At 41.6% G+C, this 27955-nt stretch overlaps 1 protein-coding gene and 1 long non-coding RNA gene across 6 annotated transcripts; one reads left to right on the top strand and one right to left on the bottom strand.

Moving 5' to 3' along the window:
• Positions 1-435: 435 nt before the first annotated feature.
• On the bottom strand, positions 436-27316 carry Serpine3 (serpin family E member 3). The gene is made up of 8 exons (XM_074043454.1): positions 27184-27316; positions 25668-25934; positions 20138-20371; positions 18222-18419; positions 16216-16414; positions 7480-7580; positions 2145-2231; positions 436-1669 (listed from the first exon to the last, which is right to left on the bottom strand). Exons 2-8 carry the CDS (start codon positions 25927-25929, stop codon positions 1443-1445), a joined length of 1308 nt encoding a protein of 435 aa, XP_073899555.1. The 5' UTR covers positions 25930-25934; positions 27184-27316; the 3' UTR covers positions 436-1442.
• On the top strand, positions 15388-27663 carry LOC141411469 (uncharacterized). 5 transcript variants are annotated; one of them, XR_012436245.1, is made up of 4 exons: positions 15388-15521; positions 18090-19192; positions 24100-24576; positions 25513-27663. It is a non-coding gene; the product is annotated as an uncharacterized lncRNA (long non-coding RNA). The 5 variants fall into 5 exon arrangements; XR_012436243.1 differs by having other exon boundaries at positions 18090-21551; positions 22635-24576; XR_012436244.1 differs by having other exon boundaries at positions 18090-24182; positions 24356-24576.
• Positions 27664-27955: the final 292 nt, after the last annotated feature.

The raw sequence follows: 27955 nt of genomic DNA, 5'->3' as shown, positions 1-27955 counted from the left end.
TCCTTTTAGTCACTAAGTGACTTAGGCTAGACAAATGATATTCTTTGAAAGGCTACTCTTGAAGTTTTTAGATTTAGATTGTTTTTCATAATGTTCCCCTAAGTGTCTTATTTGTCAGTCAGATGATTCATTAGTGGCCCCTATCAGTAAGATTTTGACAGTTTTGAGTATTGAAGATTGAGACATTTTTAATCTCTTCAATAATGTCATCAGAAAAATAGCTGTTGGTTGGCATGCTGTGGGTAAGTGCCTCCAGAAAGGGCAATAAATAAATTCTAAAGATAAGGTTTGTGGTGGTTTGGGATTGGCCTTGGCTTTTCATTCTCATCACTAAGGCAGTTGAAAACATATACCATTGAAATTGTGGTAAATTCCCAAACCAGAATCTTCTGTCAGCCTGTATTGGGATACCAGCTTTTGACAATGACCCTCTGTTCCATGTTTAGTCCTTGCTTGGTTTCTTGAGGGAGCAGAACCTGTCATTTTCTCACCTTTCCTTTTTGACATTTTTCTAAGGGAAACATCTCTGCGGCCTGTTTTGAGTGATAACTGGTATTTTCATTTAATCACTATTGGGTTGGGATGGATATATTCTGCTGATGGACTTTTTCCTCCTCAAACAAAATTTGATTATCTTCCTCCTTTTTATCACAAAAATGTTCGATATTTTGCACAAGTTTTAGCAATGCAAATGATTCTCAGATAAAATGATGTTGACAGTATTTCCTTAAACAATTTGTGTAAAACTGCATAATTTTCATTCTAACTTTTGACATTTTTCTCTCATAAATAAAAGTAAAAACCTGATGTTTAGTTAAAATAGATTCACCTTTGCTTGATTTTATTAGACTTGTTCCATCTTATTTTTTATACACTGTTTAGACTTGCCAACAACTCTTTACTGAGAATCTCTTCCTTCCTAGGCCAATAATTGTCAGAAGGGAGGAAGAACATTAAAAGAAATAATTTTAAAACCTTATTCGATATTGCTGAAGCTTAAACTTTAAAGCTTAAAAGTTTGTCCTTCTGATGTGTTAAATAAGGCTTTGCCTGTACCATACCATCTTTGGGTTGAGATTAGGGTATATAGTGGGTGGGACTTAAAAGTATTAGGGCAAATATTTGGTGTTTTGAGAAAGATGAACTGAATAGTGCAGAAATCCAGGTACATATGCTAGAATACTAGAGTCACTGAGAGTCACTAGTGGACTTCTTTCTAAACCCTGGTGGCCTGAAGAACATGTCTTTTCTGAAATGACAAAGGGGACAGTTTGGGGGGACGGCAGAAAGGCAAGATTTACGATTATTTTACTACCTCTTTCCAGGAGTAGAAACCTACTGATTTTTTTTTTAATCTGCATTAACTAAAATGAGCTGAGAGAATGAAAATGCAAAAACCATGGAGGATAATAGTTTCTTTTATATTTATGAAATAGTCTTTCTCAGGGTACAAGACACAGCAACTGGAAAGGTGAAATGCCATAGAAAAAGAAGAAATGCTTGTTTGGGCAATCATGGGCAGATGAGCCCTTGCTGCTAGAGAGATGTTGATAAATATTCATCTTGATCCTATAAAATACTGTAATACCTGTGCCAGGTTCTCTCAGGAAAAAGATGAATGGCCGATCTGCTTTAAAAACAGGAATCCGAGACCTTTTCAGCAACAGTACTGCATGAGGAACAGAAGAACCCCATTTCATTTTCTTCTCATTTGAAAAAAATCACTACTTAGATTAGATACAAAGTCAGTGATATACCTTGTTTTTTAAAAAGAAATCAAAGCATCCTTAATGACATTTCACTGTTCAGTGTTATGATGGCGGTGCAAATGGGAAATTACAGAGAAAAGATACTACTTAGCTAAGCCTGTGTCTTATGTTCAAAATACTCCATGGAATAAATTCCTTATTGAACATAAATTTTCAGAATGACTCTATTCCTTGTTTGTGAGATAATAGTACCAATCCTTTGCAAAATTGATTTTTTCCATCATTTTTCAAAAAGGGGGTTTTGTTTATGTGATAGCACATCTGGACTTGGGATTTTAAGTAGAAAGGTTTACATCTGTGAAGGTTTCAGTTGGAAAAATATGGCACAGGTAGAAAGCATAATCAGCTATTGCATACTTTACCTTCTTAACTTACCTGTGACTGCAGCTGCCTTGGTGCCTTCCTCTGAAACTTCCATCTTGGCTGTGTGAATTGCTTCAGAAACATAAAAACCATCTTGGCCTACCTCCAGGAAATGATAAAGATGTGAATTGCTTATTAACAGTTTTTCACGCATTTGGTGTAGGATTTTGAGTACATTTAAAAAATAATGTACTTACAAAATTTACAGTACCCAATGCTGCTTACTTTGTAGCTACGAAGTGATTGTTTAGAAAATTCTCAAGTTTCAGTATTTTTAATGCCTCTTTTGAAACCTAAGTTCATTAAATTTATCTAATCTTTCCCTAAAATTAATATCCAGGCACTACACCAAATTCGTTTTTTAATAATTTTCAAAAAAATTTCCAGTTAATGTTAAAATATTTCCTTCAGTCAATATTTTAAAAACTAGTCACAAGGATCACCAGGGTGTGTGTTAAAAAAGCAGATTCTGTAGCCCAAGAATCATTTTCAACAAGCTTTTAAGATGTTTTCCATTGAATGCCTTCTTGGACTGCAAGTTAAGAGCCATTTTTAAATTATAAACTTGCAGATTTGCATATGGTCTTTAAGAGGCATAAAGCATTGTATTAAAAATGCCTAATATAAAAATTTGGATATATTCAAAATTTTATAACATTTTTATTTGCATGAACTGAATAAAACTTTGAACAAACAAGCAAAATGCCTAATGTTGCATGACTGTATTCTGTGTACCCTGTTATATCAGTTGTGCAAGTAATTTGCCTCAAGGGCTAGAATCTGCAAAGAAAATGAGAGGTTGTAACTAATCTGCACTAACAGTTTCAAAGATACTAGCTTAGTAAATAAGATTGAGTGATAACTTAGGAATTGAAGGATTTTTGTACTTTTAACCATTAGCCATTTCTAAACAGTTCTCCAAAGGTGAAATAGTACTTGATGGAATAAAGAATGAAGGTCAGCATCTTTAATACTAGAGGAAACATTAGAAAATTGTTCAGTCTTGTCCTTTCATTTTAGAGGGGATTGTTAAATCTGATATGATACACCTCATAAACAGGATTGGAAGTATGTAGGTTTTTGAACCCAAAACCCATTTCTTCCTCACCCCTCAAAGACTACCTCCTTTCAGAAAGTGTACTCTAGTCAACTGTAGTGTGCTACCAGAAAGAGATGTGTGGCATGACAATTGAAATGATTATATGCATATATATTTATATATTTCTAGGAAGCATTGTTTCATCTTAGACTAAGTTGGTTTGCGTTAGTTTAGTTGTGCAGCTGTAATGAATGTTATGAGACTAAAACCAGCCCAAAATATACAACATGCAGCATGCCATCCATCTTGTAATTAAGGAATAACAGGATATTCTGAGTTGGCTATAGTCACTGAAAACAGAATCACTTTCCAGCATCAGGGAGAAGATAGACAAGGGCCAAAGGAAGGAAGAAATCAATGCACCCATGAAGAATCCAGTGCATTTAGCAGTTGGTCTTTTTCTGCAGGGTATTTGGGGGAAAAAAAAAAACAAAACACATTTCTCCATTAACCTCCTGCTACTATCTCAATGAGCAAACAAATGCAGTGCCAAAGTTAAAAAGAGAACTTTATGGGTAAAGAATAGCAGTTGAGGTTTTATTATCTGTGATTTCATTACTACCTAGTCAGGTGTCTGAATATTTTAACTGAACGTCAGTAAAATGAGAAGTACTTCACTGTGAAATCTCTTAGCAGCTGAAGTATGGTTAATGCATATCTAAGTTAGTCTGTGCACCCTGGTAGTATGAGAAATAGGACCAGTTGGTATGGGTGAGTCTTTGGTAAGTTAGGCTGAGCTATTTCAGTGTCTTAAAATTGCAATGGAAGAGTTTCATTTAAGTAGCTTTTCTCCATCAGGTCAGGAATAGTCCAATCATTATTCATGTTTGCATAGCTATAAGCAAGACCTACAGACCCAAGATCCTCTATGCTCCAGCATCAGCATCTTTTAATTGTTATTTCTGATAAAAGCTGACATTTCAAAAGACCTATGTGTGATAAAAATGAGAAGTTGGGAGTTAACCTGTGAGTCTGCATTTTTCTTTTGATCTTGCATTACAGATTGTAATTTGCTTACTGAAGTAGCTTTTGAAATGTTATGCAGCTAGTGAAATCATCTAGAAGTAGTTCAGGCCTGAAGAGGTTCTAGCCTTTTTCTCCTCTGCTGAAGTGTTGGCAGTTGCTTAGTACCATTGAAAGTCATGCAACCTGTTTTCCCAAAATTTGCCCTCAAGATCATTTATAGATGCTCTTCTGTAGAAAGGATTCCATGATTAACTGTGAAAGGTGCAGGTTAATCAGTTTTGAGCTTTCGTTACGAGTAGGTGATTTCTCAGAGCTGCTGATTTGCTAATGTTCACAGTGAATAGCTAGGAGGATTGCAGTATGTACTGTTCAACCATGAAATCACCGACACAATCCTTTTCCACCCCCCCACCCCCATTTACCAGATTAGCATTCTGGAGAACACCGTAGCCCACCATAAACCTAGTCACTCCTGTATTACATTTCAATATGCAAAGCATAAGGGTGAGATTCTTCCTATCCTCCCTCCTCTTCTTACATCTCTTCTTACATTACTCCACTCTTCTAACATCTACCAGTGCTTACCCCTCTTTTTTACACTGTTCTAGAAGGCAGAAACAGTTCATTTTTATTCATTTTAAATACTTTTTTGCCTAACTTGCACAAATGTTGCTTGGTACATAAATGTGTTCAGTAAATGCTGGATGGATTAATAGTAGACACCTCTCACACTGTCTACTTGTTTCTTTTCCCTGTAAAAGAAGTTTCTTAATGTTCTTTAGCCTGACTACACTTACAAGGACAAGTTAGTTGTATGGAGAACCATAAAGACATAGCACAGGCTGGGTCTTTAGCGAGTCCACCAAATGGTTGTTGCAATTCCCTACCCCCTTTGTTGGTGGAGAGCATTGGTCTTTTGCATGTGGTTGGTCATACTTTCGAAAGATTTAAGAGTTTCATAACATGTCATTGCGTAAACATGAGATTTGCAAAATGTAAATGTCTCTACATTTAATCCTCAGCTTCTCATCAAGCAAGATAAATATGTCAATTGCTGTTTCTTTCCACCAATTATTTACTTGTAGCAGAGTTGTAGTGTATCTTTTTCATCTTTTTGTCACTTCATTGCTAAGAGACAGGATGGGTACATTAGTGTCACATAGCACCTAGCCCAAGATATAGAAAGTATTTGGAGGAATCTTAGCTCTGAACCTGGACCATAGTTAGTTGCTTTCTCCATTCCTCTGCCTAGCCCACCAATTACCCTTTTCTCTGTAGTGTTGACCAGACAGCGCTTACGTACTGTGTGGTTTGCTTACGTAAGCCATAGTTAACAGAGAGTTTCTATTTCTTACTGGGCAGATTGCAAACTGATTTTGCTCTTAGGAAAGAAAAAGATAGTTTCTTCAGAGAGTTGCGTCTGGGACAAGGACTATTTCCTGGACTAGGAGGTTGCCAGTCTCTTCATCAATGGGAGTGAGATTCGAATTACTCTTTATTTTTTAAATTTTTTTGGTGATACTGGGGTTTGAACTCAGGGCCTCACAGTTGCTAAGCAGGCGTTCTTATAACCACTTGAGCCACTCCGCCAGCTAGTATTAAAAGCTTCATAACACCTAGCATCAAGGATATCTAGGGAAAGGGGTGGGAGGATTATCCTGAAATGAAACTGTTCTTCAAACAGCAAAATAAGATTTGACACCAAGCAGGAAGAGAAAAATGACTTTTAGATAGGGAAGGAGAACTATAAATGATTCTGGGCTTTTCTTTAGGGAAAAAAAAAGGGCCAAATGTTCCATCAATAGCACAAACTTTGGATTTGCATTTTCTGATCATTTCCTCTCTGGTAAAAACAAGCAAACAAAACTCTGCAGTTGTGCTATACATTTAAAAATGAGGTGGGTGATGCTATCCCCCACTTTAGGAATGCAGAAACTATTGCTTGGGAGAGATTCAGTGGCCCTGACTCTAGAATAAAGCCAGAAGTCCACTTGGGCATAGACATGACTGGTCTTTTGATTATGTTTTTTTAAAAAGGCATTGGAAAGCAATACTTTAGTGTCAAACTTTATAAAGTGCCAGATACTAAGAATTTAGCCATTGCCAGTCCCAATGACTCAATTCCACTGTTATAGCAAGAAAGCAGCCACAGATTATTTGTAGATGAAGGGGAGGGGCTGTTTCAATATTTTATTTATAAAAGGTGGTTGGCCATCACTTGCCGACTTTGGTTTTAGAGGAACAAAACTTTCATGGGAGAACGTTATAAGCCTGGCACCAAGATGGCGGATCTTTAGTACTCTAGAATGTATCCTTCTTCCTCTGTTTTATTTGATAAATATCTCTGCCAGTCAACCTGTTTGGTCACATCTAAAGCCCAACCTAGTACTTGTCTTGAAGATCAAACCCCCATATTTTCTCTGATTGCTTAAGAAGGAAGATTCTGAACAAAGCATAAGAAAATTTTTCTGTATTATAATGGGCTCACATGCAAAATAGTGATTTCCAAGTTCATCAAGTAAGGGGAATGTGAAGGCCAATGAGAATACACAGATAACTGACTGTCCAGAGTGGAAACAAACCTGAGGCTTTGACTTCAAAAGTTTAGCCAGTGGTTTCCCAAGAGGATTCTGGAATATGGGTTCTGGCATTCCACTCCCTTTTTATGCTTGATGTAAGCTCAGATCACAGTTAAACAGCCCTCAGTTGATTGGTATTAGCATGTCAACTATGGGCAAAGAAATTTAGTGTGGATGCTGGGAAGAGGACATTTTAGAGCAAGTTTGCAAGAGTATGGGTAATTTGAGGAAAGGAGATTGGATAGATAAGGGAAGGGTTCGAGCTTAGTTCATTAGAAGAGGACAGAGGAGGTACAGGAAGTAAGGAAGGGAGAGGAGGTAGAAACAAAGGGTGAGGCCAGTGTGACAGTTGAGAGCAGAAGGAAAGTTCTTTTGCTGTGGAGTCTTTGGTAGATCCAGATCATGCTGAGCAGAAGGAGGACAAGCTCACTCTGTCCTGTGGCCACTAACCTCACTGGGAAAGTAGCCTCCAAAATCCATGCTTAAAGGTCCCAAGAAATGTCCTTCCTCCACCAAGTCTAACTCAAATTTGATTATTATGAGAAGCAACACATTTTTACATAAAGCATGGCACTTTATTCCTTTACATATGTTTGACTCTGGCTATTTTATCTCTGAAGCCTGTGGAAACAATGAAAAGTCCTTAATCAGTATAACAAAACTGTCCTAAACATGATATCAAAAAGCCAGAAAGAATTGTTACCTGAAATTCCTTTCAAGTTAGCTTTGAGTGGATCAAAAACATTGGTGACTCCCCAAGAACTTAAAATACTTTTTAAGTTGAACTGATTTTGGATCCTAAATCTAAAAAACAAAAGCAAGGCATCAGTTTGCATTTAGAATTCCCGCTCAATATATATCCATTCACACCATATGAAGTGCAGCTGGGAAGTCATGCCTCACCAGATTCTGCCTCAACTTTATCTCTGTTATTCCTTCCCACAAGCCCTACCTACCCCTGACTAATCTGAACCCCTCACGGGCCTTTCCCATCTCTGTACCTTTGCCCACACAGTTCATTTCGTTCCATTCCATGCCCTCTCTTTCTTTCCCTTGGTTGCTTTTAAACAATTACACATTCCTCAATTGTTATCCCTTCTTCACTCTAGCTGCTTGTGTTCTGTGCTTTTGTTTTTGCCTTGTTTTTTGGTTTGCTGTTTTGGGCAGTACTGGGGTTTTGAACTCAGAGCCCTTGTGCTTGCTATCCAAGTACTTTGCCACTTGAGCAATACCCTCCAGCCTTCTTTGCCCTAGCCTTTTTTTTTTTGGTGGTACTCAGGGCCTACACCTAGAGCCACTCTACCAGCCCCCTCCCCCACCTTTTTTGTGGTGAGTTTTTTTCAAGATAGGGTCTGGAGAACTATTTGCCCAGGCTGGTTTCAAATCGTGATTCTTCTGATCTCTGCCTTCTGAATAGCTAGGATTGCAGGTGTGAGCCACTGGCACCCAGCTGCCCTCGCCATTTTTCAGATAGGGTCTCACACTTTTTCTCCAGGACCAACTTCAGATTGTGACCTGTGGTTCTTAAGGCCCCATTAACATTTGTTTTCCATTCTACTTTGTATAACCATTCTTTATGATATTGTGAAGGACCTGAGATGAGAGACTATCCCAGTTCATTTGTATTTCTTAGTAATGAGTACTGATAACTGTGCTGGGCACACAAGATATTTATATGGGTTCTCATTTCATCTTCACATTGAGTCAGGCTAGGGAAAGTTCGTGACTTTTTAAAAACCATACAGCCTGATTTAGAGCATCGCACTCCCACTCCCCACTCAGTCCCCTTGGAGCCCTGAGAACTCCATTTCAATTGCAAATCCTTTGTTAAATTAGAGTGGTTCAAGTGGTAAGAGTACCTGCCTAGCAAGTATGAGGCCCTGAGTTCAAACCCCACTACTACACCCCCCAAAAAAAATTAGAGTGGAAATTTCCTCACACATGAACTTAAGGTATCTGAGAATTTGCATCTACCCAGAGCCTCCTTATAGCCCAAAGGCCATTGGAGATGGGGAGTGACTCAGATTTTCTACCCACCTCCAAGTTAAGGATTATAGAAAAATGACCTCAAATAAAATTCTGCCCTTTTCTTTTCCTGCATGTGGTGCCTCCATTCCACCTGGCAGAGACCCCACCTATAATCCCTTTCCTTCTTTCCTATAATAAAACTCTGTTATTTACCTCACTACACACACGGGTTCTGCTTGGATTGATTCTTCCTTGTCAGAGCACAAGGACTAAGATCTTCTGATTAGAATCCTCAGCTACTTCAACAATATAACTATGTTCTTACTGTCCCTAGGTCGTGCATCAGAAATTCCAGTCTTAAAGAGTTTAAGAAGCCTGCCCAGGATGACCTTAGGAGTCTGTGGTGGCCTCAATTCAGAATCAGTCTGTATGAGTGTGGAGCCCAGACTCTGAATATTGTTTTGCTATCTCCCATCTTTGGTTCACACACAGTAGGTACAGAAAAAAAGCTAATTAACAACTAATAGTTCTCATATAGCAAGTTTATATTGGATGAACATGTCTTCACGTTTGCTGTGTGCAGCTGTACCTTTAACGTACAGCAGAGAAGGAATGAACCTTGGTTTGCATAGTAACCCTGTGAGCAGCAAGCATTGACACACCAACTTCACAGTATTTTCCCAAAGGCAAAGCATTTAAACTTCATTGTTTAAGGAGCCTTCAAATGGGCTGTTGATACTATTTTTGTTTGAAAATAAGGTTTGAAATGAAATTTAGATGGCCTTTTCTATAAACCATGCAGAATTATCAAGAGAATAAAAATACTGGACAAGACCACTCAATATCAAAGATCTTCATTGCTATACAGGACAATGTAACCAGTATTTTAAACAAAAGTAGCGGACTTTCTCATAAAAGTATGTTTTGGATGATTTTTAGGTATATGTTTTCTGTGAATATGCTGACATTTTACAATTTTGGACTCCTTTTTCTGAAAATTTTTTAAGTACTGAAAACATCCTTTGGAAAATTCTAAATGCTAAAACATAGTGACCTTGGAAATGCAGAGCCTTGGTTTTGAGTCTTGGCTCAACCTTTTACTAGCCAAGGGGAGGTTATTTGGCCTGTCTTTGCCTCAGTGTCCTCATTTGTGAATTGAGCATAATAGTCATGCTTTTTTACAGGATTGTGAAGATTAAATGACATAATCCTTGTATAAGTGCTCAAAACAATACCCAGCATAGCCTTACACTTACTGTTACCATTGTGGTTTTATTGTTGTTTCTCAGTGACACTGAGAAAGAGTTAAAGTCTGTTTGAAACCAACTATGGTGATTATGGTGGGTGATAAAACTGAACAATATTTTTAGTAAACTAAAAACAGTAGTAAAAGTGAGTTATGACTATAAAAGATTAGAGTGACTTTCTTATATGGCAGGTCCAGAAGAAATACTACAATAGCTTGAGTAAAAGAAAAAAAAAACTCTCTACCAAAACTAGACAGGAATATCACAAGAAAAGAAAATTATAGACCAATATACCTTATGAATATAGATGTAAAATCCTCAACAAAATACTAGCATTTGGATACAACCAATTGGGATTTATGCTAGGAATGCAACATGGGTTCACCATATGAAAATCAATAAAGATAACACACCATATCAATTAAAGGATAAATATCACAGGATCATTTTTCTGGATGCAGAAAAAGCTTTTAACAAAATCCCAATACCTTATCATGATTAAAATCAAACAGGGCTGGGAGTGTAGCTCAATGGTAGAGTGTTAACCAGGCATGCTTAAGGCCCTGGGTTTCATCCCCAGCACCATAAGTAAACAAACAAATACAAACATCAGATACTCAACCAACTTGGGATATGAGGTAACTTCCTCAATTTGGTGAAGGGCAACTATAAAGAACCCACAGCTCGCATCAGACTTTAGGGTGAAAGACTAAAAGCTTCCCCTATGAGATCAAGAACCTGACAGGGAGGTCCACTTTCATTGCCTCTATTTTACATTGCACAGGAGGCTGGTGAGACAATTACATGGGAAAAATAAATAGAAGCCTCCAGGTTAGAAAGAAAAATGTAAATCTAGCTCTAGTCACAGATGTATGTAGAAAATCCTGAAGAACCCCTCCATCAACCCTATTAGAGCTAATAAATTAGTTCATTAAAGGTAACAAGATGCAAAACTCAGGATTTAAAATCAATTGCCTATCTGTACACTAGTAATGAACAATGTGAAAATGAAATTAAGAAAACAATTCCATTTACAAAAGTATCAAAAGGAACAAAATACTTAGAAATAAATTTGACAAAAGAAGAAGAAGGTATGTACACTGAAAACTACAAAACATTATTGAAAGAAACAAAGACCTAAATGAAGGGACACCCTGAGTTCATGGCTTGAAATACTTATATTGTTAGAAAGCAGTACTCCAAAAATTTTTCTACATGTTCAATTCAATCCTTATATAATTCTCTTGTGCCTTTTCTGGGGCAGAAATAGATAAAATGATCCTTAAATTCATATGGAAATGCAAGGGGCATGAATAGATAAAAACAATCTTGCAAAAAAAAATGAGCAAAGTTGAAAGACTCACACTTCCTGATTTCTAAACTTACAACGAAGCTACAGTAATCAAGACTGTGTGGTACTGGCAAAAGTACATTTATGCCTGTGGAATCTAATTGAGAATCTAGAAATAAACTAATACATTTGGTAATTAATTTTGACAGTGATATTAAGAAAACGTAATAGTCTTCAACAAATGGTGTTGGGACATGCAAACAAATGAAGTTGAACTTCTGCCTCATACCATACACAGCTAACCCTTAAACACCGTGAGTTTAAAGGGCATTAGTCTATTTATAGGCAGATATTTTGTTTCTGGAAAATTAACAATTTGAAAACACTCACAAAATTATAGCCTAGAAATATCAAAAAATTAAGAAAAAGCATGTCATGAATGCCTAAAACATATGTAGATTGAAGTCTATTTTATCATTTACAACCATAAGATAAACACAAATCTATTATAACAAGTTAAAACTTATGAAAAATTACACACGGCTACCAAGCACTGTCCATTGGCACCATTCGCTGTTGAGAGACATATAAGCAAATGGAAACATGCAATATTAAACCATACTGCATAAAATTATAGTAGGTAGTGTACAACTGTGATAATTTTGTAGCTACTTCCTGTTGCTGCTGCTGTGAGCTTGTGTTATATTTGCTTAGAACTCTGTGTGACACTTACCATCTCTGTGAGAGCAGTTTGTCCATCCAGCATATTGCATGTTGCAGTGAAAAGTGAGTTCTCGCGTATTTTTCACCATATGTAATGCATGTAACAAGTTAAAATATGTGTGATCAAGTGTTTATGCTATTGGGAAGGCCTCCAGTCAAGAGTAAGCTATTAATAGTCAAGTTTGGGGGATTCAAAAGTTATACGCAGATTTTCCACCGTGAAGGGGGTTGGCATCCCTTAACTGCCAAGTTGTTCAAGGTCAACAAGACAACAATTAATTCAAATTGAACGAAAGACCTAAAAGTAAGAGGGAATCCTATAAAACTCTTTAAAAAATGGACATAAGTTTTTGTGATTGTGGTTAGGTAATGTTTTCTTAATGACATCAAAAGTGTACAAAACAAAAGAAAAATAGATTAATTGAACTTCATTAAAATCAACATCTTTTGTACTTCAAAGGACACTGTCAAGAAAGTGAAAAATAACTCACAGAATGGAAGAAAATATTTACAAATCATATCTTTGATAAGGGACTAACATCCAGAATAAATTTTTGAAAAATATTACAAATCAACAATAAAAAGGCAACTAATTTAAAAATGGGCAAATATCTGAATAGATATTTCTCAGAAAAAGATATATCAATGACAAACAAGCAGAAAAGATGCCCCATGTCACTAGAATTAGGGAAATTCAAATGAATGCTACAATGTAATACTACTTCCTAGCAAGTAGGATGGCTGTGATCAAAATGATGGATGAATAAGAACAAGTGTTAGTAAGGGTGTGGAGAAATTGAAACCATTACACATAGTTCATGGGAATGTAAAATGGTGCAACCACTTGGAAAACACTGGAAGTTCCTAAAAATGTAAAATGTAGAATTACCATATAATTCAGTAATTCTATTCCTAGGTATATATCCAAGATAATTGAAAATATATATCCACACAAAAACATGCATATAAATGCTTATAATAGCCAAAAGTGGATACAGGTAAAAATGTGTTTTTGCACTCAAATATTTATAAATTAAGAATAGTTTAAAAAATGTAGTGTATCCATGCAATAAAATATTATTCAGCCATAAAAGGGATGAAATACTGATTCATGTTACAATAAGTCTAAACCTTAAAAACTTTGTACTGGGTGAATGAGGCCAGATGCAAAAGGCCACATATGGTATGATTTAATTTATATGAAATGTCCATAAGAGACAAATCCATAGATACAGAGGAGATTAGTGGTTGCCTGGGACTGAGAGGAGGGGGAATGAGAAGTGACTGCTCATGGGTATGGGGTTTCTGTTTGAGGTGATGAAAATGTTTTAGAAGTAGATTGTAATTATGATTGCACATTTTGTGAATATAACAAAAACTTGTGAATTGTGTACTTTACAAGAGTGAATATTACGGTAAGATGATCATATCTCAATTTTTTTAAAAAGAAAGAAAATGTAATTTAAAAAGCCTAGACCACACATCGTGATGATCAGCAGTTCTTAAAGGAAGGACTAAAGTCATGTTGAATGTGTGAGATCTGGTGTATTTTAAAAAGCTACGCCTGTGCTGTGGTTTAGATGTGGTTTTTGTGTGTCCTTACAAGGGTTCATGTCCTGGAACCTCGGTCCCCATTGTGGTGGTGTGGAGGTGGTGGAACCTTTTGAGAGAGAAGACCCCGAGGAAGATGAACACTGGGGGTGCCATCCTTGGAAAGAATTAATGTAGTCCTTGCAATTAGCTCCCATGAGAGAGGGCAAGCCTGGCCCCTAAATCTCTCAGGCCTTCCCTCACCATATGGCCTCTCCCTCTTGCATGTGCTTCTGCAGGACGTCATCCACCATGTCGTGATGTAGCCAGAAGCCCACGCCAGAACCAGGCAGATGCTGTAGCCATGCTTTTCAATCTCCAGTACTGTGAGTTAAACAAACCTCTTTTCTTTATAAAATATCCGACCTTGAGTGTTCTTCCAAACCAATACAAAATGGGTTAATACATCATATCTAATATTAAAAATGCTCACGTTCAGCTTCCTATTATATTGACGTAATAACCAAGTGTTTTATTCATTAAATGCATATTTGACATTATTAGTCTTTCTTGTGCGGCCTTGCGTGATTATTGATATAAATGACCCGTAAACTCTCATTCTTGTTTTCTTGATTATTTCTTTAAAATATTAAATGTGCTTAATGAAGACTAACGGTCCCTATGCATTTTATTTTATTTCTTTATAACTAAGGGTTACTTAGGAAGCTAGACATCATAATTCCTTAGAATCTGCTACTGCTTGGTGATGTTTAACCTGAAAGCAACCTTCATTTCACATAATTTTTACATTGCTACCCACAGTGTGTAAATTTGTTTTGCTCTTGTTTAACAACAAAAAAAAGCATGCTGACTCCAGAGCAGGTTATATTAAATGATGAATGAATGATTTGAGGGAACTAGAGGTAAATTCTTGCTCAGAAGCTAAGTTTGTGTCTACCATGGTCCAAAGTTTGTATCTAAATTTAGACCTAAAGCAGTTTTTCCTTCTTTTCAGTTTATTCACTAAATGGTTTAAGACTAGCTTTTTTTTTTTTTCTCTTTTTTAAAACCAGGTTACCTGTAAAGTGGCCTCATTTTCATAAAAACTTCTATCCTTCTTGGGCAGAAGCTTTGATAGTCTTAGGGAGATTAGAAATATTTATCAGAATGATGTGAAATTTGAGAGTTGGATCACTGAGATTTTCTGACTTCCCTCCTTCCTCTGTCCTCTGGTGTTTTTTAAGATCATTGTCGGTTTGGAACTTTTTTTTTTGAGATATGGTCTTACTATGTAGCCCAGGCTGACTTCGAACTTGTGATCCTCCTGCCTCAATCTCCCAAATGCTAGGATTACAGTTGTGAACCACCGCCTGGCTAGAGTCTGGGATTTCTAAAGGCAGAATCAAAGTCCATGGAGAGTTCTCCATAGAGCTGGCCACTTCCCTGGGTCTCCTTCCTTACGTCAGCTGCTCTAGGCAGAATCAGCCATTTGTCTCAGAATCTAAAATGATTTGCAAATTCACGCAGTGGGCTGAATTTTCTCCATGTTCGACAAAGTTCCTTTCCCTCCCTTCGCTGAGCTTTTCTCAAATGTAACAAGGAAGTTAAGGTTTCTTCTGCACTGTGCCAAAGACACCTGTTGAAATTTCCAGTGTTAGAGGCTTTGGTTTGGAGTCCATATATTCAGTTTTGAGAGCTAGACTTCACCTTAGAGTTTGGTTCACCTTTTGCCTGGGTTATGCCTGATCCTGTTTTAGACCTTGACCGTAACTCACTGGTTCTCTCTTTGTATGTTTTTTGTTCCAGTATGGGCTTATTTTTAACAGCTTGATGGAGCACTGCCAAAGACCTTTGCCTTTGCCCACTGGCAGCCCTGGCTGTGGTGCGAGACCAAGGCCAAGAGTAGACAGGCACGTAAAGAATTCACACACTGCAAATGAGCCGTTGGACAACATTCCTTCCTGAATGCTGGTCTACAAACTGACTGTAAGTTCACTCTGATGTCAAATGTACGCAGAAGCTCATGATTCAAAAAATACTAGGGAGAATCCTTTTGCAAGGTAATGAGTTTTACTAATGTTTTACTTTGGAAAAGCAAAATCTAACACCATCATTTAACTTCTGGAAATTTGTGTCTAGTGAGTTTTCTTAAAGGAGGGTCCTTCCACTTAGAAGAAATGAAAATGAATCTTCAGTACAAAGACTTCAGATCTTAAATTTCTTTTTGGCTTCTGTTTAGAATTTTATCTATGTTTGTTCAACTACATAAACCATCTTGCCTATTTGGTTTTGAAAAAATATTTGCATGCACTTATTGATGTGAGAAGATTTGGGATATATTCTACAAGAAAAAGCACCAGTATTTCTCCCTCTTCTGTTCTGGGAGCTGGTTGTGGGGTGAAGGTTTGGGGGCTCCAGTTTTCTCAGTGAAGGCCAAGTATCTCATTGGGGAAGACCCAGAAAGTTAGCTCATTTTAGTTGGTGCCGTGAGCCAGTCAGCAAGGACTCTGGAATGGACTCACTTTAGGGTAACTTCCTCTTGGCCTAAGCAGTCAGGGTACATTTGACAAACCAGCCCAGTGGGTAGGGACAGGGCCTAGAATAAGACTCCCTAGTTCCAAACCCAGGCCCTATGACTGCTGGCACCAGAGCACCTTGTAAGGGGGATATAGCCGCTCACCTAGGGATGAACACGTCCATCCTGGCTCTTCTCAGCCTGGTGGTCCAGAAGTGGATGACTCTGGCTGTGAGATGCGGCTCAATGTGTCCCAGGGGAGTGTCTTTGTCTTGGGGCAGCACAAGGAACAGGCTTGCTGCATTTCCAAGGTAAGGCAGCTCCAGCACTCCCACCTCATGGCCCGCAGTGTCCTGGAACTGGCCTGCAGGTTCAGTGCATCAAGAATTAGCTGTGTCCCAGGAGCCAGGGGAACAATATAGTGCCAGCCCTTGGAAGGAAGCAGGCTTATAAGATCAGAGACAGTCAAACAGGACATCCATCTCACTCTCAGGGAATAGTTTGAGGCTTAAGACTGTTGGGTGACTTGGTTCCTTTGTGATCCTAAGGCCCAGAATCTCTAAGACACTCCCACAGGGCCTGAGTCAGAGGACCTGCAGTGGCCAGGCATAGTGGGAATTAATGGCACAGGATAGAACCATATACCCTGTCTTAAAGATCCAGTCCTGGCTTGACATGACCCAGGGCCTTTGTGCCAGGTCTTCCTATCTTTCAATAACAGATCTAAATCTAGATTTCATATGAGAGCTTCCCAACTTTTAAAATACTATACACACCCAACAAGATATGAGCTGGTTCTGACTTAGAGACCTATTGTTTATAATCTGTGACTTAAACAAATAGGTTTAAGGGGCAGTAAAAACGGCTGGCTGAGGACAAGTCCAGGCTGCTGGGCTGAGCATGATTTTAGAAGGGTATGATGGCACAGGTGGCAGGTGGCAGTGGACACAGATGACTAATGACAGGGAGACCCAGCCAGAGTGGCAGATGAATGATCAGGCAACTGCCAGGCCCAATCTAGGCAGGCAGGGGAACCTCTGGGAGACTGTAACCTGGATCCCTACAGGGGGAGGGCACTGAGGCCAACCCCGTGATGTGTGTTACAGAACAACAGAGTTGAATGGTCATTAAGAAGAGTCATAGGCTCAGTAAGAAAAGACAGGGGTACTTCCTACTGCATCCATCACCTATTCTATACATACTAGTCAGCATCTTCTGTGCTGCACTTGTGTGTCCTGGGAGGGACAAGAGCCATTTTGAATCTGCCTGTCATCGCAGAGCTGACAATCAAACCAGCTGATATGGAGGGAACAGCAAACTAAAATGATAAGAATGAGAATTATAATAAATTGTGCATGCGTACTTATTTATCTAGACTTCCTTCAGTTCTTCTTACTTGACCTTAATGAGTAATGGTTAAACGGACAAATGAGCACATGTACTGAGCACACTCATAGATGTGCGCTACATGGAATCAAAGCAGACTACTAGAGCAGCAGACTACTGCCTGAACGTCAAGGTTGCCAAGCTGAGTGAAGTCTCAGTGTCTTTTCCCTAAGTCAGAACATAATGAATGACCCCACAAGCTGCAGGAGGGTTAGGGGTGCCACTGGGGGAGGATGAGTGTGAAGAGGAGGTGGGGCCTGTTCTCCCCTGCAGCACAGGGCCCCACCTGCACACAGGTGCCTGCACACAGAGGGCTGCCAGGCTCAAGGCTGGCATTGGGCACCTCCCCTTCTTACCTCCATCCTGACCAGGATTAGTGACCGCTAGGCAGGTGGGCATGCAGCGTGATGGCACTTTAGGACCAGTGGGTCCTTCAATCTGGGGGACTTGAGAGAGCTTTTTAAATTCCTTCTTGGTCCTTACTCTGCCCCCAGGTTATGAGAGTGCCCGCCAGGGGAGGCAGTTTTGTATGAACAGCTTTGGTTTCTCATGAATTCTGTTTTTACTAAGTGCAGAAGGAAATGTCAAACAGGAAATTGGGTTCTTTTCCAACTCTGTGTCCTCACTGTCCTGTTGTTGCTTGACATCCAAAGGCCCTTCTCAAAGAGTCTCCCACCACCCTGGGACCTTCAACTCCACCCACTGGCCAGAGATGGACCTCATGGAAACTCATCTCCATCTGATTCTTCAACGAAGAGGCTTGGCCTCCCTTCCCTGGGGCTCACCGTAGTTGACCTCGGCCATTTGGTGCATCATGGGGACCTGGAGGACAAGGCCATGCGCGCAGGTGAAAGGCAGGAGCTGGGAGTCCATGCAGGAAAACCTCCTCTGCCAGGTGCTTTGGAAACTCATGGTGCTCACTAGTGTGAGCTGAGCAGATGGTCCACTGACCTGTTGCCACGGCGGGCCACCTGGGCTCTCATCTGCAAATGGGAGAGCAAGGAGGGGATATCATTATGATTGAACTGAATGCAGTGTGTGTGACAAGGAGTGTAGAGTTAAAATGCAAATACCAAGATATTTTTTTTTTCTTGGTGGTACTAGGGTTTGAACTTAGGGCTTTGCACTTTTGCTAGACAGATTCTCTACCACTTGAGCCATACCACCAGCCCTCTTTTGCTTTAGTTATTTTTTAAGTAGGGTCTCATGTTTTTGCCTCTGACAAGCCTTGAACCTATGCCTTTTGCCTGCCTCCCACATTGTTTGTATTACAAGCACTGCCACCATGCCTGGCATATTGACTGAGATGGGGTCTCATTACTTTTTTTTTTCTCTACTGGACTTGAACTACAATCCTCTCAATCTCCACCTCTTGGTAGCTGAGATTGCAGATGAGACAGCTTTTGCCCCTAGGACTTTGTTTCTTTAGTAAACACAAACTTTGTACCAGGCTTTGTTCTAAATGCTTGAACAAATTCTCACAGGCTCTTCCCTGTTATTCCTCATTTCACAGATGAGGAAATCAAGGCTCAGAGAAGTTGGCTAAGGTCATGCATTACCCACATAACCAAAAAAGAAAACTTGGACTTGAACCCAATCAGCCAGGCCCCAGACTCTGCCCTGGATGGCTACGTAAAGTGCCGGTTTATCTAAGAGGACACTCAATCCGGGACTTGAGAGCAGCTAGCGTGGCCCTCGGCAGTGGGGGACCCCCAAGCAGCACAAGAAGCAGAGACAGGGAGCTAACCCTTTTGATGTAAGTTGACAAAGAGGTGGCCATACAAGATAATTCAGAGAATGTCGCAGGTGTGCCAGTTCAGTCACAGTGTGCGTCCTGTTACTTTCTTTCCTGCTTATAAGCAGACTGCCTGGGTCAGAATCCTGGCTTTGTGGATCCCACACAGGTGGGAGGCTCATCCTTAGTACCTCAGTTGCTCCATCTATAAAATGGGGACAGTGCTAGCACCCACCTCCTAAGATTACTGTGGAGTGAACTGAGAGTAAATTTCAAACAGCACTAAATAAACAAATACTCGGTAAATGTTAATAACCAGTGCAATGGCATGGTAGCAGGTGCTGGACCTCGCAGATTTTTGGCCATTGCTGGACAGTTACTTTATGTATAGTAAGCTTTTTTCTCTGGTAAAACCAAGTAAGTTGTACATAATTTTTTTCTTTTGAATTATTTCCTTATCCCAAGTTCCCAAGAAACCCCTTTTTGGCCCCTGCTGCATTTTGCTGTCTTGAGTGGCTAATTTTGAACTTTTCTTTCCTTTTTGTTTTTTTGTGGAATGAGGTTTGAACTCAGGACCTCACGCTTGCTAGGCAGGTGCTCTTCCACTTGAGCCATTCCGCCCGCCTTCAGGTGGTTAATTGTGGATGAAAGCAGAGCTCCTAGGAATTCACCTGGGCACGGTGGCATGGGACAAAGCTTGTGTGCAGAGGTTGGAGGCTCCAAGGAGCACACACCCGTCCGTATGCTCAAGTGCGAGCATGTGTGCGTGCACATGTGTGCTTATGGGTGGGTGTGAAGAGGTGAGCTGTAGAGGTTGCTTTACAGAACATATCGCTTAAGGGTAAGTCTCCCAAGAGGACAAACTTTTGCTGCATTTGAGGGCACCCTGAGCACCTGTCCCCATGGCTTCTGACAAGTGATGCAGCCCTCTGAACTTAGCTTCACGGAGGGACAATTTTCTTTTACCTGTCATCTGTCTTGACAGCTCTTTGTTGGCCTGGACGGTGGTGTCATTGCACTCTCTGGGGCTGACTGGCTCAAGGCTGCTGTTAGCCCACGAGGAGACCTGCTCCACAAAGCAGGGGGACAACAGTGTTCCTGCTTGCACAAAAAGGGTGCAGGCCAGCTCCATCTCAGTGCCTTGGCTGGAGTTGCGTAGTGTGGTGTAAGCAGCATGCAAGAAATCTCTCACCCTTGCATCTGTGAAAAAGGAGTTGAGATAAGTCTGTGATGGTAATGTGAGAAAGGGGTTGGGCTGACGCTGGTCCTCACGTTGCAATGAATTGGGGCCCAGGAGTGCCACCCTTGGCTCATAAGGTTTGTCCCCATAAAGAGTCAATTTGGAAATGGCATAACTAACATACTCAGCAATCAGCCTGGCTTCACAGATTAAAAGCTGGGAAGAGCTGGCTGTGGTGGCTCACACCCCAGCTACTCAGGAGGAAGAGATGGAAGGATGGTGGCTCAAAGCCAGCCTGGGAAAAAAAGCGAGACTCCATCTCAACAAATGAATCAGATGTGGTAGTGTATGTCTGTTGTCCTAGCCCCATGGGAAGTATAGGTAGGATTGTGGTCCAAGGCTGGCCCCAGGCAAAAACATCAGACTATCTGAAAAATAACATAAAACAAAAAGGACTGGGGATATGGCTCAAGTGATAGAGTGGTTGCCTAGCAAAAGTGAAGCCCTGAGTTCAAACCCCAGTACCACCAAAAAAAAAAAAAAAAAAGTCGGGAAAAAAACCACCCTAGAGCTGAAAGAAATCAGCTGTAATGAGGGCCACCAACATCTTGTAGGTGAGAAAAGGCTATTCTTTCCCCACTTCCCAATTCAGGAACATTGCCAAGTGCTAGATTCTAGAGCGGGGAAAATGGCAGGTGGTAGGCTTCCAAACCCTTACCATGTCAGGAGAGTTGTGTGCAATGTCAAAAGTAACAATGACAGGCAGTGGCTCGGGTGTTGCTTGGTCAATATAGCTTGTCTAAGGCCTCAGCTCCATCAGCATGACTGCATGTCATGAGCCTCAGTGACATTTGGAACCATGTCACTTTTAGAGCCATGCCTACCGTTGGAAAAGTACAAGGGAAGGGCAAGAACTCCTCCCACTCCCCATCTCCCTAAGAGCCAGCAGACAGCTTGTCTCATTAATGCCAGTGAGAAGTCACAGGTTGAGGAACTAGCTAGTTGCTAGCTCCCACCTTCTTGGCTGGCAGCTGAGCTTCTACTCATCTCCTATTACACAAGAGACTGCTTCCTTCGCTCCATAAGCACCAGTAGATTTTGTTCTCCTGCTATAATCTGCAAGCTGCAGCTTCTCATCCCCCCTCAGCACCTGCAGCTGGAACTAGGCTTCCTGCCCCTGGCGAGTCTGGATGCAGTTGGGTAAGCCAAGCTTCCCACTCCTGACCGTGGAAGTGGGACGCTCCCAGCTGTGAAGTCCCCGTGCCATGCAGGCTGTGGGACATCACTCTCCCCTTCTCCTCCATAGCCACACACAAGACACAATGTGGGGTCCCTCTTTTTTACCAGGATACCCATGGGAATGCAACTGTCACTTAACTGGGCTCTGTCCACTCTGACACCCTGCAGGAGGCAGCACCAGACCCCTGAGCAGTCTGTCCATATCATCTGTGGGGGACAGGAATGACACCTAGAATTCTCCCTGGCTATAGCCCCTCGGCCCCCAGGTACAGACCATAGTAGCTGGCAGATGTCACTGCTCACTACCAAAGCTTCGTCTCAGCACCTGCTGCTGTAGAGCACTGACTCCGCCTCATAAATTTCAGCCTAGTTTGAATGCTTGTGTTCTATTATACTGAGAAAAGAAACAAATGAGAAATGTCAGATTTTGCTCTGTTGGGGAAGGTCATCTGTATTCTGCAGAATGTTGACTGTCTGCAGAGGAACCCTGAGACACTTCACTGGTTCACACAGTGAACACAATGTAGGTGACCTTAGCAATGGGCTCGAGCTTTCCTTTCTGTCCTCCCACCCTCTCTGGGTCAGGAATCAGTGTTCTTATAGCCAGCAATATTAATGCGGTAAATTGGCTGGAAGTACATTTTTGTGTGAAATCTTGTCTCCACCCACACTTGCTCTGTCCCTGCCCATTTGCACATAGGGAAGAGCTTTTCTAGATATTCGCAAAATGGCTGCCAGAACAAAAACTACTGAAGGTTGATAGTGTCTGCCTGCACTGTACAGAATGCTCCACATTCCAGATCACATGGAATCTTTCCAATGACCCTGTGAGCTAAGGACTAAGGTTAGTCCCATTTTCTAGCTGAGGCTCAGACAAATTCACACATTTGCTCAGTGTCACCGGGTTGCAGGGGGCGATGCCTCACCATCCTGCTGCCTAAAGGGTGGCTCAGAAAACTCTGCCTCAGAGAGCCTCATTCTCCAAATGTACATGGGGATGCAGAGCTCTGAGCCTGCTCTTTTGCTGTGTTTGATGTATTCTAGATCCTTTTCTGTGATGGGGCAGAAGTGAATGACAGAGGAAGAGAGGACAATCTTCCCAAAGCCCTTGGAAGAGTCCTGCCACGGCTGGCACACTTTCTTCCTGCCTCCCGCCTCTGAAATAGAAAGCTATCTTTCTTATTAGCAGATGAGCTAATAATTAGATGATTCTAACAAAATGCTGAGCAAGGGAAGGAGAAAGAGAAAAGAAAACCACAGGGACTGAGATAGAGCAGACAGACAGTGAGTGGGGGGTGGAGGGTTTGAGGAGAGGATCCCCGGAACAGGTGCAGGGTGGGTGGAAATGACCAGAAAACTTTCATGAGTCCTGCTGCAAACCAGTCTTTAATTCACTGGAGAGATGGGCATGGGGAATGTCTACCTTTTCAATAAATCCTCTGACGTAAACTTCTTGACTATGATGCTGAGTCTGGTAGATCTTGGCTTTGTGAGACTGAGGTGTATTAAAAGAACCATCTTTTGGATGCTGATATTTTAATTGCCAGAGAGCAGAAGGAGGGTTCAGTGAAGGATGCTCCCAACAGCTGGTTGGACTGAGAGGAACGAAGCTGCCTGTGGTAGGAAATAAAGAAGGCACGGTGCTATACACTCATGCAATTCTGCATAGCTTAGGGTGGGGTTGAGGAACTATGCAAAGAACATAGAATTTGGAGTCAGAAAATCAGGAACCCGAATCCTAGCTGTGTTCTTTGGGTGAGGTGAGTTTTGCCAAGTCGTTCATCTCTTGTCTTATTTGTAAAATGGGAATATTCAGAGAGGCCTATGGTCTCTGGAAGGATGGAATGACACAATGATTGTAAAAGCAGACTCCAAATGTATCGTGAGACAGAATCCTTTCCCTGGGGCCAGAGCACCTTCGTCTCTGAGGTCTTTGTTCCCAGAGATAGTACTAAAGTGTCCTTTATTTATTTACCTGAAAGGACAATGAAAATCCTGAAGTTGGGACTTTGGGAAGTGGTGTGTTTTACATAGTGAAAAACAAGGTGCTCTTGGGGATCTGGCTGGTATCTGTTCTGAGTTTCACACTGAGTCCCAAGACCACATGTGGGAACCCTGGCGGAGCTGGTTGTCACATGGCATCTGGGTACACAGTGAAAAGGATGATGCCAATGTGTTGCACTGCAAGCTTGGACGGATCTTTCTGTTGATTAAATGGGTGCAGAGCCCTGACCCTCTGAATATGCTCTGTTGCTGGTTTTATGCCTGTGTTATTTGTCTGTATTGATTTTTAAAAGAAAAGCTGGGTTGGGGGGGCAACTGGAGTATAGTTTCAAGCAATGTACACCTGACTCAGTGAGCTGTCCTAATACAAACCAAAGTGTAGACATACTCAGTTAACCAAAATTCTGAAAATGGCATGCTTCTGCTGATAATAATTGACTATGACTCCATAAGTTCATAAAGCAGTTTATGATTGAAAAAATTAAGGAGGATTATTGTTCCACAGAGTGATATGATTGAACATTCTTGATGTTTACGATTCTCTCACGGGCTCTACGGAAACCCTGATCATCATATGTGGTTAACCAGGTACGAGGGCCGAATGTAACAACAGAGACTCGCTCACCCTGCTCCCCTCCCCTGCATAACAGTGGCACATGCACTTCTTACTTTCTCCTGATCCCAACCTCTGTGAGAGTCGATTTGGAAGTTGAAATGCCTGCTCTGTCCCTCATCTTCCTAATTTGTTCTTCTCTACTCAGCTCAGACATCATGACTTCCAGGGAGCCTTCTGATCTGCCGGGGGACTCAATCATTCTCTCCCCTGCACTAACGTATTTCACATAACGTGCTTACAGCCCTGGGCTGGACAGTATTTCAGTGTGCACTCTCCTCTGCAGCCCAGCTGCCTGCACTCAGAGTTTTCCTTACATATCTGGATGCCAAATCGTTGGCCCTGGCAGAGGGAGCATCACAGCACATGGTGAGTCACGTTGCCTGGATCTAATGTGAGTGAAGAATGACTGTGGACATGTGCACTGCTGTTTTACACTTGCTGAGAACAATTAAGCCCAATAAATTATCTTTGACTTCAGTCGTCCCCAGAGAGAACACACATTAGTCTGTTGGCCAGCAGGATCACGAGAATAATTTTGGCAGAGGACAGGGTGTGGATGGAGAGGGATGAGCAATACAGCTGGCACCTGGTGACCTGACTTGTTAAGTGCTAACCTTGACTTGCCAACTCAAGAGTCCATCCCAAAAGAAGCTCTGGCCAGGCTTACTGGAATGTGTTCTTGTGTTTTCAGACAAATATTATTCTATCCATTCTTTTTTATTAGCATCTTCTGAGATAGAGAAGAAAAACTCATGTGTGTGAATTCTTATCATGGGGTCAGCATTGAGCCGGGCCCTGAGCATAGGCCAACTGATGCCAAGTTGGATTGGCAGAGCTGTTCTAAGATACAGAACCCATACAGAAGTCTCTGCCCAAAAGCATGGGCTCTGGAATCAGACTGCCTGGTCTTGAGTTGAACTCTGCTCCCTTTTTTTGGTGGCACTGGGATTTGAACTCAGGGCTTCATGCTTGCTAGGCAGATGCTCTTACTTTTTGAGTCACTCTACCAGTCCTAGACTTTGCCCCGTACTTGCTGTGTGACTTCTAGCAAGTTGCTTCCACTTTCTGTGCCTATTTATTTATCTCCAATGTGGGGATAAAATCACCACATTAATTGTTGTGGCAATTAATTAATTTTTATGAGGAGTTTCACACACGGCTTGGCACCTAGTTGGCATTATAAAAGGGTGTGTGAAATGAAACTGAAAGATTGCCATGGAACTTGAGGTTAGAAGGCAACCTCAGGAACCAAGGGTAAGCACTGTTGCAAAGGCTGAATGTGTCTGTTGCATTCCTGTACAGTGGTCATCCTTCTGTCCCCTACACCTCTGGGAGCTGAGCTCCTGTCGCCCCTAGATGCCTGGTCTGGGCAGCAAGCAGAAGCATGAAGATGAGAGGAAGAGTGGGCGGCAGAGTGAAGTGGGCAGGAGCAAGTGTGAGTATGACAGGCCTCTTACCATTTACAGTGTAGCCCAGGGCACCGGCCAGCTGCCTGTCGGTGTCCCCCCGGGCTCCAAACTGCAGGATCTCCAGCGGGAGGGCCGCACCCACAGGTGAAATGACAAAGTTCGTCCCATTTCTCCCTGCTGCCACACTGCGGTAGAGACGCAGTGCAAACTCTGTCTTCAGCACCCGTAGACCTTGGCGTAGGTGGCTGCTCCCTCCTCCAGGGAAGCAGAAGGGAAGGAGGAAGAGAGTGACTTGTAGCAGAGGTGGCATGGAGGCTGCAAATCAGAGGAAGAAAAGCAAGATGAAGAAGGATGCTGGCCAGCCACGAGAGCAGAGTGGGTCCCAGGCCTCTGAGCATCTGTTTTCAGCAGCTAGGAATGACCTGGGGGGACATGGCAGCGGTTGGTGCTGCCTGTCTGCCCTCATGCCACCCATCAGGCTGCCTTACAGTGCTGGGATCCTTTTGAAAGCCCAACTGTAGGTCTGAAGACCTGCTTCAGTCACTTTCTGGTGGCGAGGCCTTGTAGAAATCAGAAGCAAACCAGTGTGTTGGGAAAAGAAATGTAACAAGTACATCCTATTCATTTTTTCCTTGGTATTTGGCTAACCTATAGCTGTGCCATGTTTACCATGAGCGACAATCACATTACTACTTGTCAGTGTCATCTTCCATGTTGAAAAGTGCTGTACATTCTCAGTTATTCATTCCAACAATCTTATTTGATAGCTGTTACTATATTTCTATATAGAGATGTTGTTTGAGCTTTAGAGAGTTCAGCAAATCATTGACGGGGGGAAAGCAACAGGTTTGTGACTCGAATCCTGGTCTTCATGCATGGTATATGAAATACCAAGAATATATATGTACATTAGAGGATCGCTACATGAATTAATTGTACCTAGACCAGTACAGTTCTTACGATGTGGATTATTCTCATAAAAGAACACTTACATAGAGAGGGGAATTACACAAAGACAGCTCTGATCGTGGAACTGTACCTTCCAAGGAGTAGAGAATAGCTATTGCCTAGAAATGAATGCCAGAAGAGAAAGGCAAAGCAAAAGGCGTTTTTAGCAACTATACCACACAGACAGACAGCAGCAACTTTGGCTAACTAATCTAACTCTAGAATCAGGATCACAGTGAGAGAGGTGCAGTCCGAGTCGTTTCCTAAAACACGTTAGCAAGCAAGGCCCTGCATTCAATCAATTGTGCTCACTGCAGATAGAGACCTAAGACAGAAAGCCATCCTCTTGTTTGCCGGGTTGTCTTCCTGTAGCCAAGCACAGTACAGTGTACAGATAACCTTGGTACCACTGGAGTGGGATGTGCATATGTGTGTGTGTGCGTCTAGAGGGAGCGAGTCATTTGTGAAAGCAAGTCCCACTTGGAAAGCTCTTGCAGTTAATATCTGCTCCCTCAACATAACTCTCTCTCATCCCTCAGCAACCAGACCTTGATGCCCCAGGCTCCCCACCATCCAAGCCCTGCCTTGGTTCACCTAAGATGAGTGGCTTACTCACAGTTTCTTGGATCAGATGGTTAATTTTCCTCGCTTGATTCTGTTCCTGTGGTCTCCAGCATTAATGTGCTCCCTTTTTAAAAAAGTGGAGCAGAATCTGCTTTGAATCACAAGACAGCACAGTGAGGAAGCTGGTGATCGCCGTCTCTGTCGGCGATGTCTCTACCACTTGGTCCAAATTCCTGGAGCCTGGAGGTCCTGCGGGGCGCCAGGAGAAGCAGCCCAGCCCTGGGCAGCAAAGCCAAGATCCAAACAGAGCAGGATCTGCTCTGTCCTGGGGACAGAGCCAGCCACACCTGTCAAGCCTTCTTAGGCTTGTGACTTGGTCGTACCAGCAAGGAACCCCTTGTCTAGACCTTGTCACTTTGAGGAATTTCACTGATAACTCTGTGTCCAGGCTTTTTCTGGGTACCTAACATTTCTCCACCCCCCCTCCCCGATCCTGGGGAGGCAAAAACAATAAATCAGTCTTTGGGCATGACCTGAAACTTTCAGTGAGTGAAATTCTGCAAAAGAGAAAGAAAGCAATGCCCAGTTTGGAGCAGGGCTCTTGCCTCATTTATACTAATAAAGGTGAATGCACTCATTTATTTATGTGTAGTATAAGCACTATTAACAACATTCTTCTCAAATACCACAGTTAATAAACCCAATGACTTAAGTTGAGAAAGAGGAACTGTTGTCAATTGATAAATATATTTTTTGGAAATTATGAGCAGGTTCTGTCAAAAGGCTGTCCTTGACATATCCAGAGTTGCATACATTTCTATCAA

Source organism: Castor canadensis, chromosome 10 (assembly GCF_047511655.1).
Source record: "Castor canadensis chromosome 10, mCasCan1.hap1v2, whole genome shotgun sequence".
Classification (NCBI taxonomy): domain Eukaryota; kingdom Metazoa; phylum Chordata; class Mammalia; order Rodentia; family Castoridae; genus Castor; species Castor canadensis.
Note: the sequence above shows the minus strand (reverse complement) of the source record. Positions and strands in the feature narration are given on the sequence as shown.

Bases quoted from the DNA above. Each gene is read 5' to 3' on its own strand.
- Serpine3 (XM_074043454.1), bottom strand. From the start codon at position 25,929: ATGCCACCTCTGCTACAAGTCACTCTCTTCCTCCTTCCCTTCTGCTTC. The intron at 7,581-16,215 runs GTGAGCGGCTAT...TTTGTTTTTTAG, and splicing joins ATGGACGTGTTCATCCCTAG to ATTTAGGATCCAAAATCAGT. The intron at 1,670-2,144 runs GTAAGTTAAGAA...TTCCTCATGCAG, and splicing joins CAAGGCAGCTGCAGTCACAG to TACTGTTGCTGAAAAGGTCT.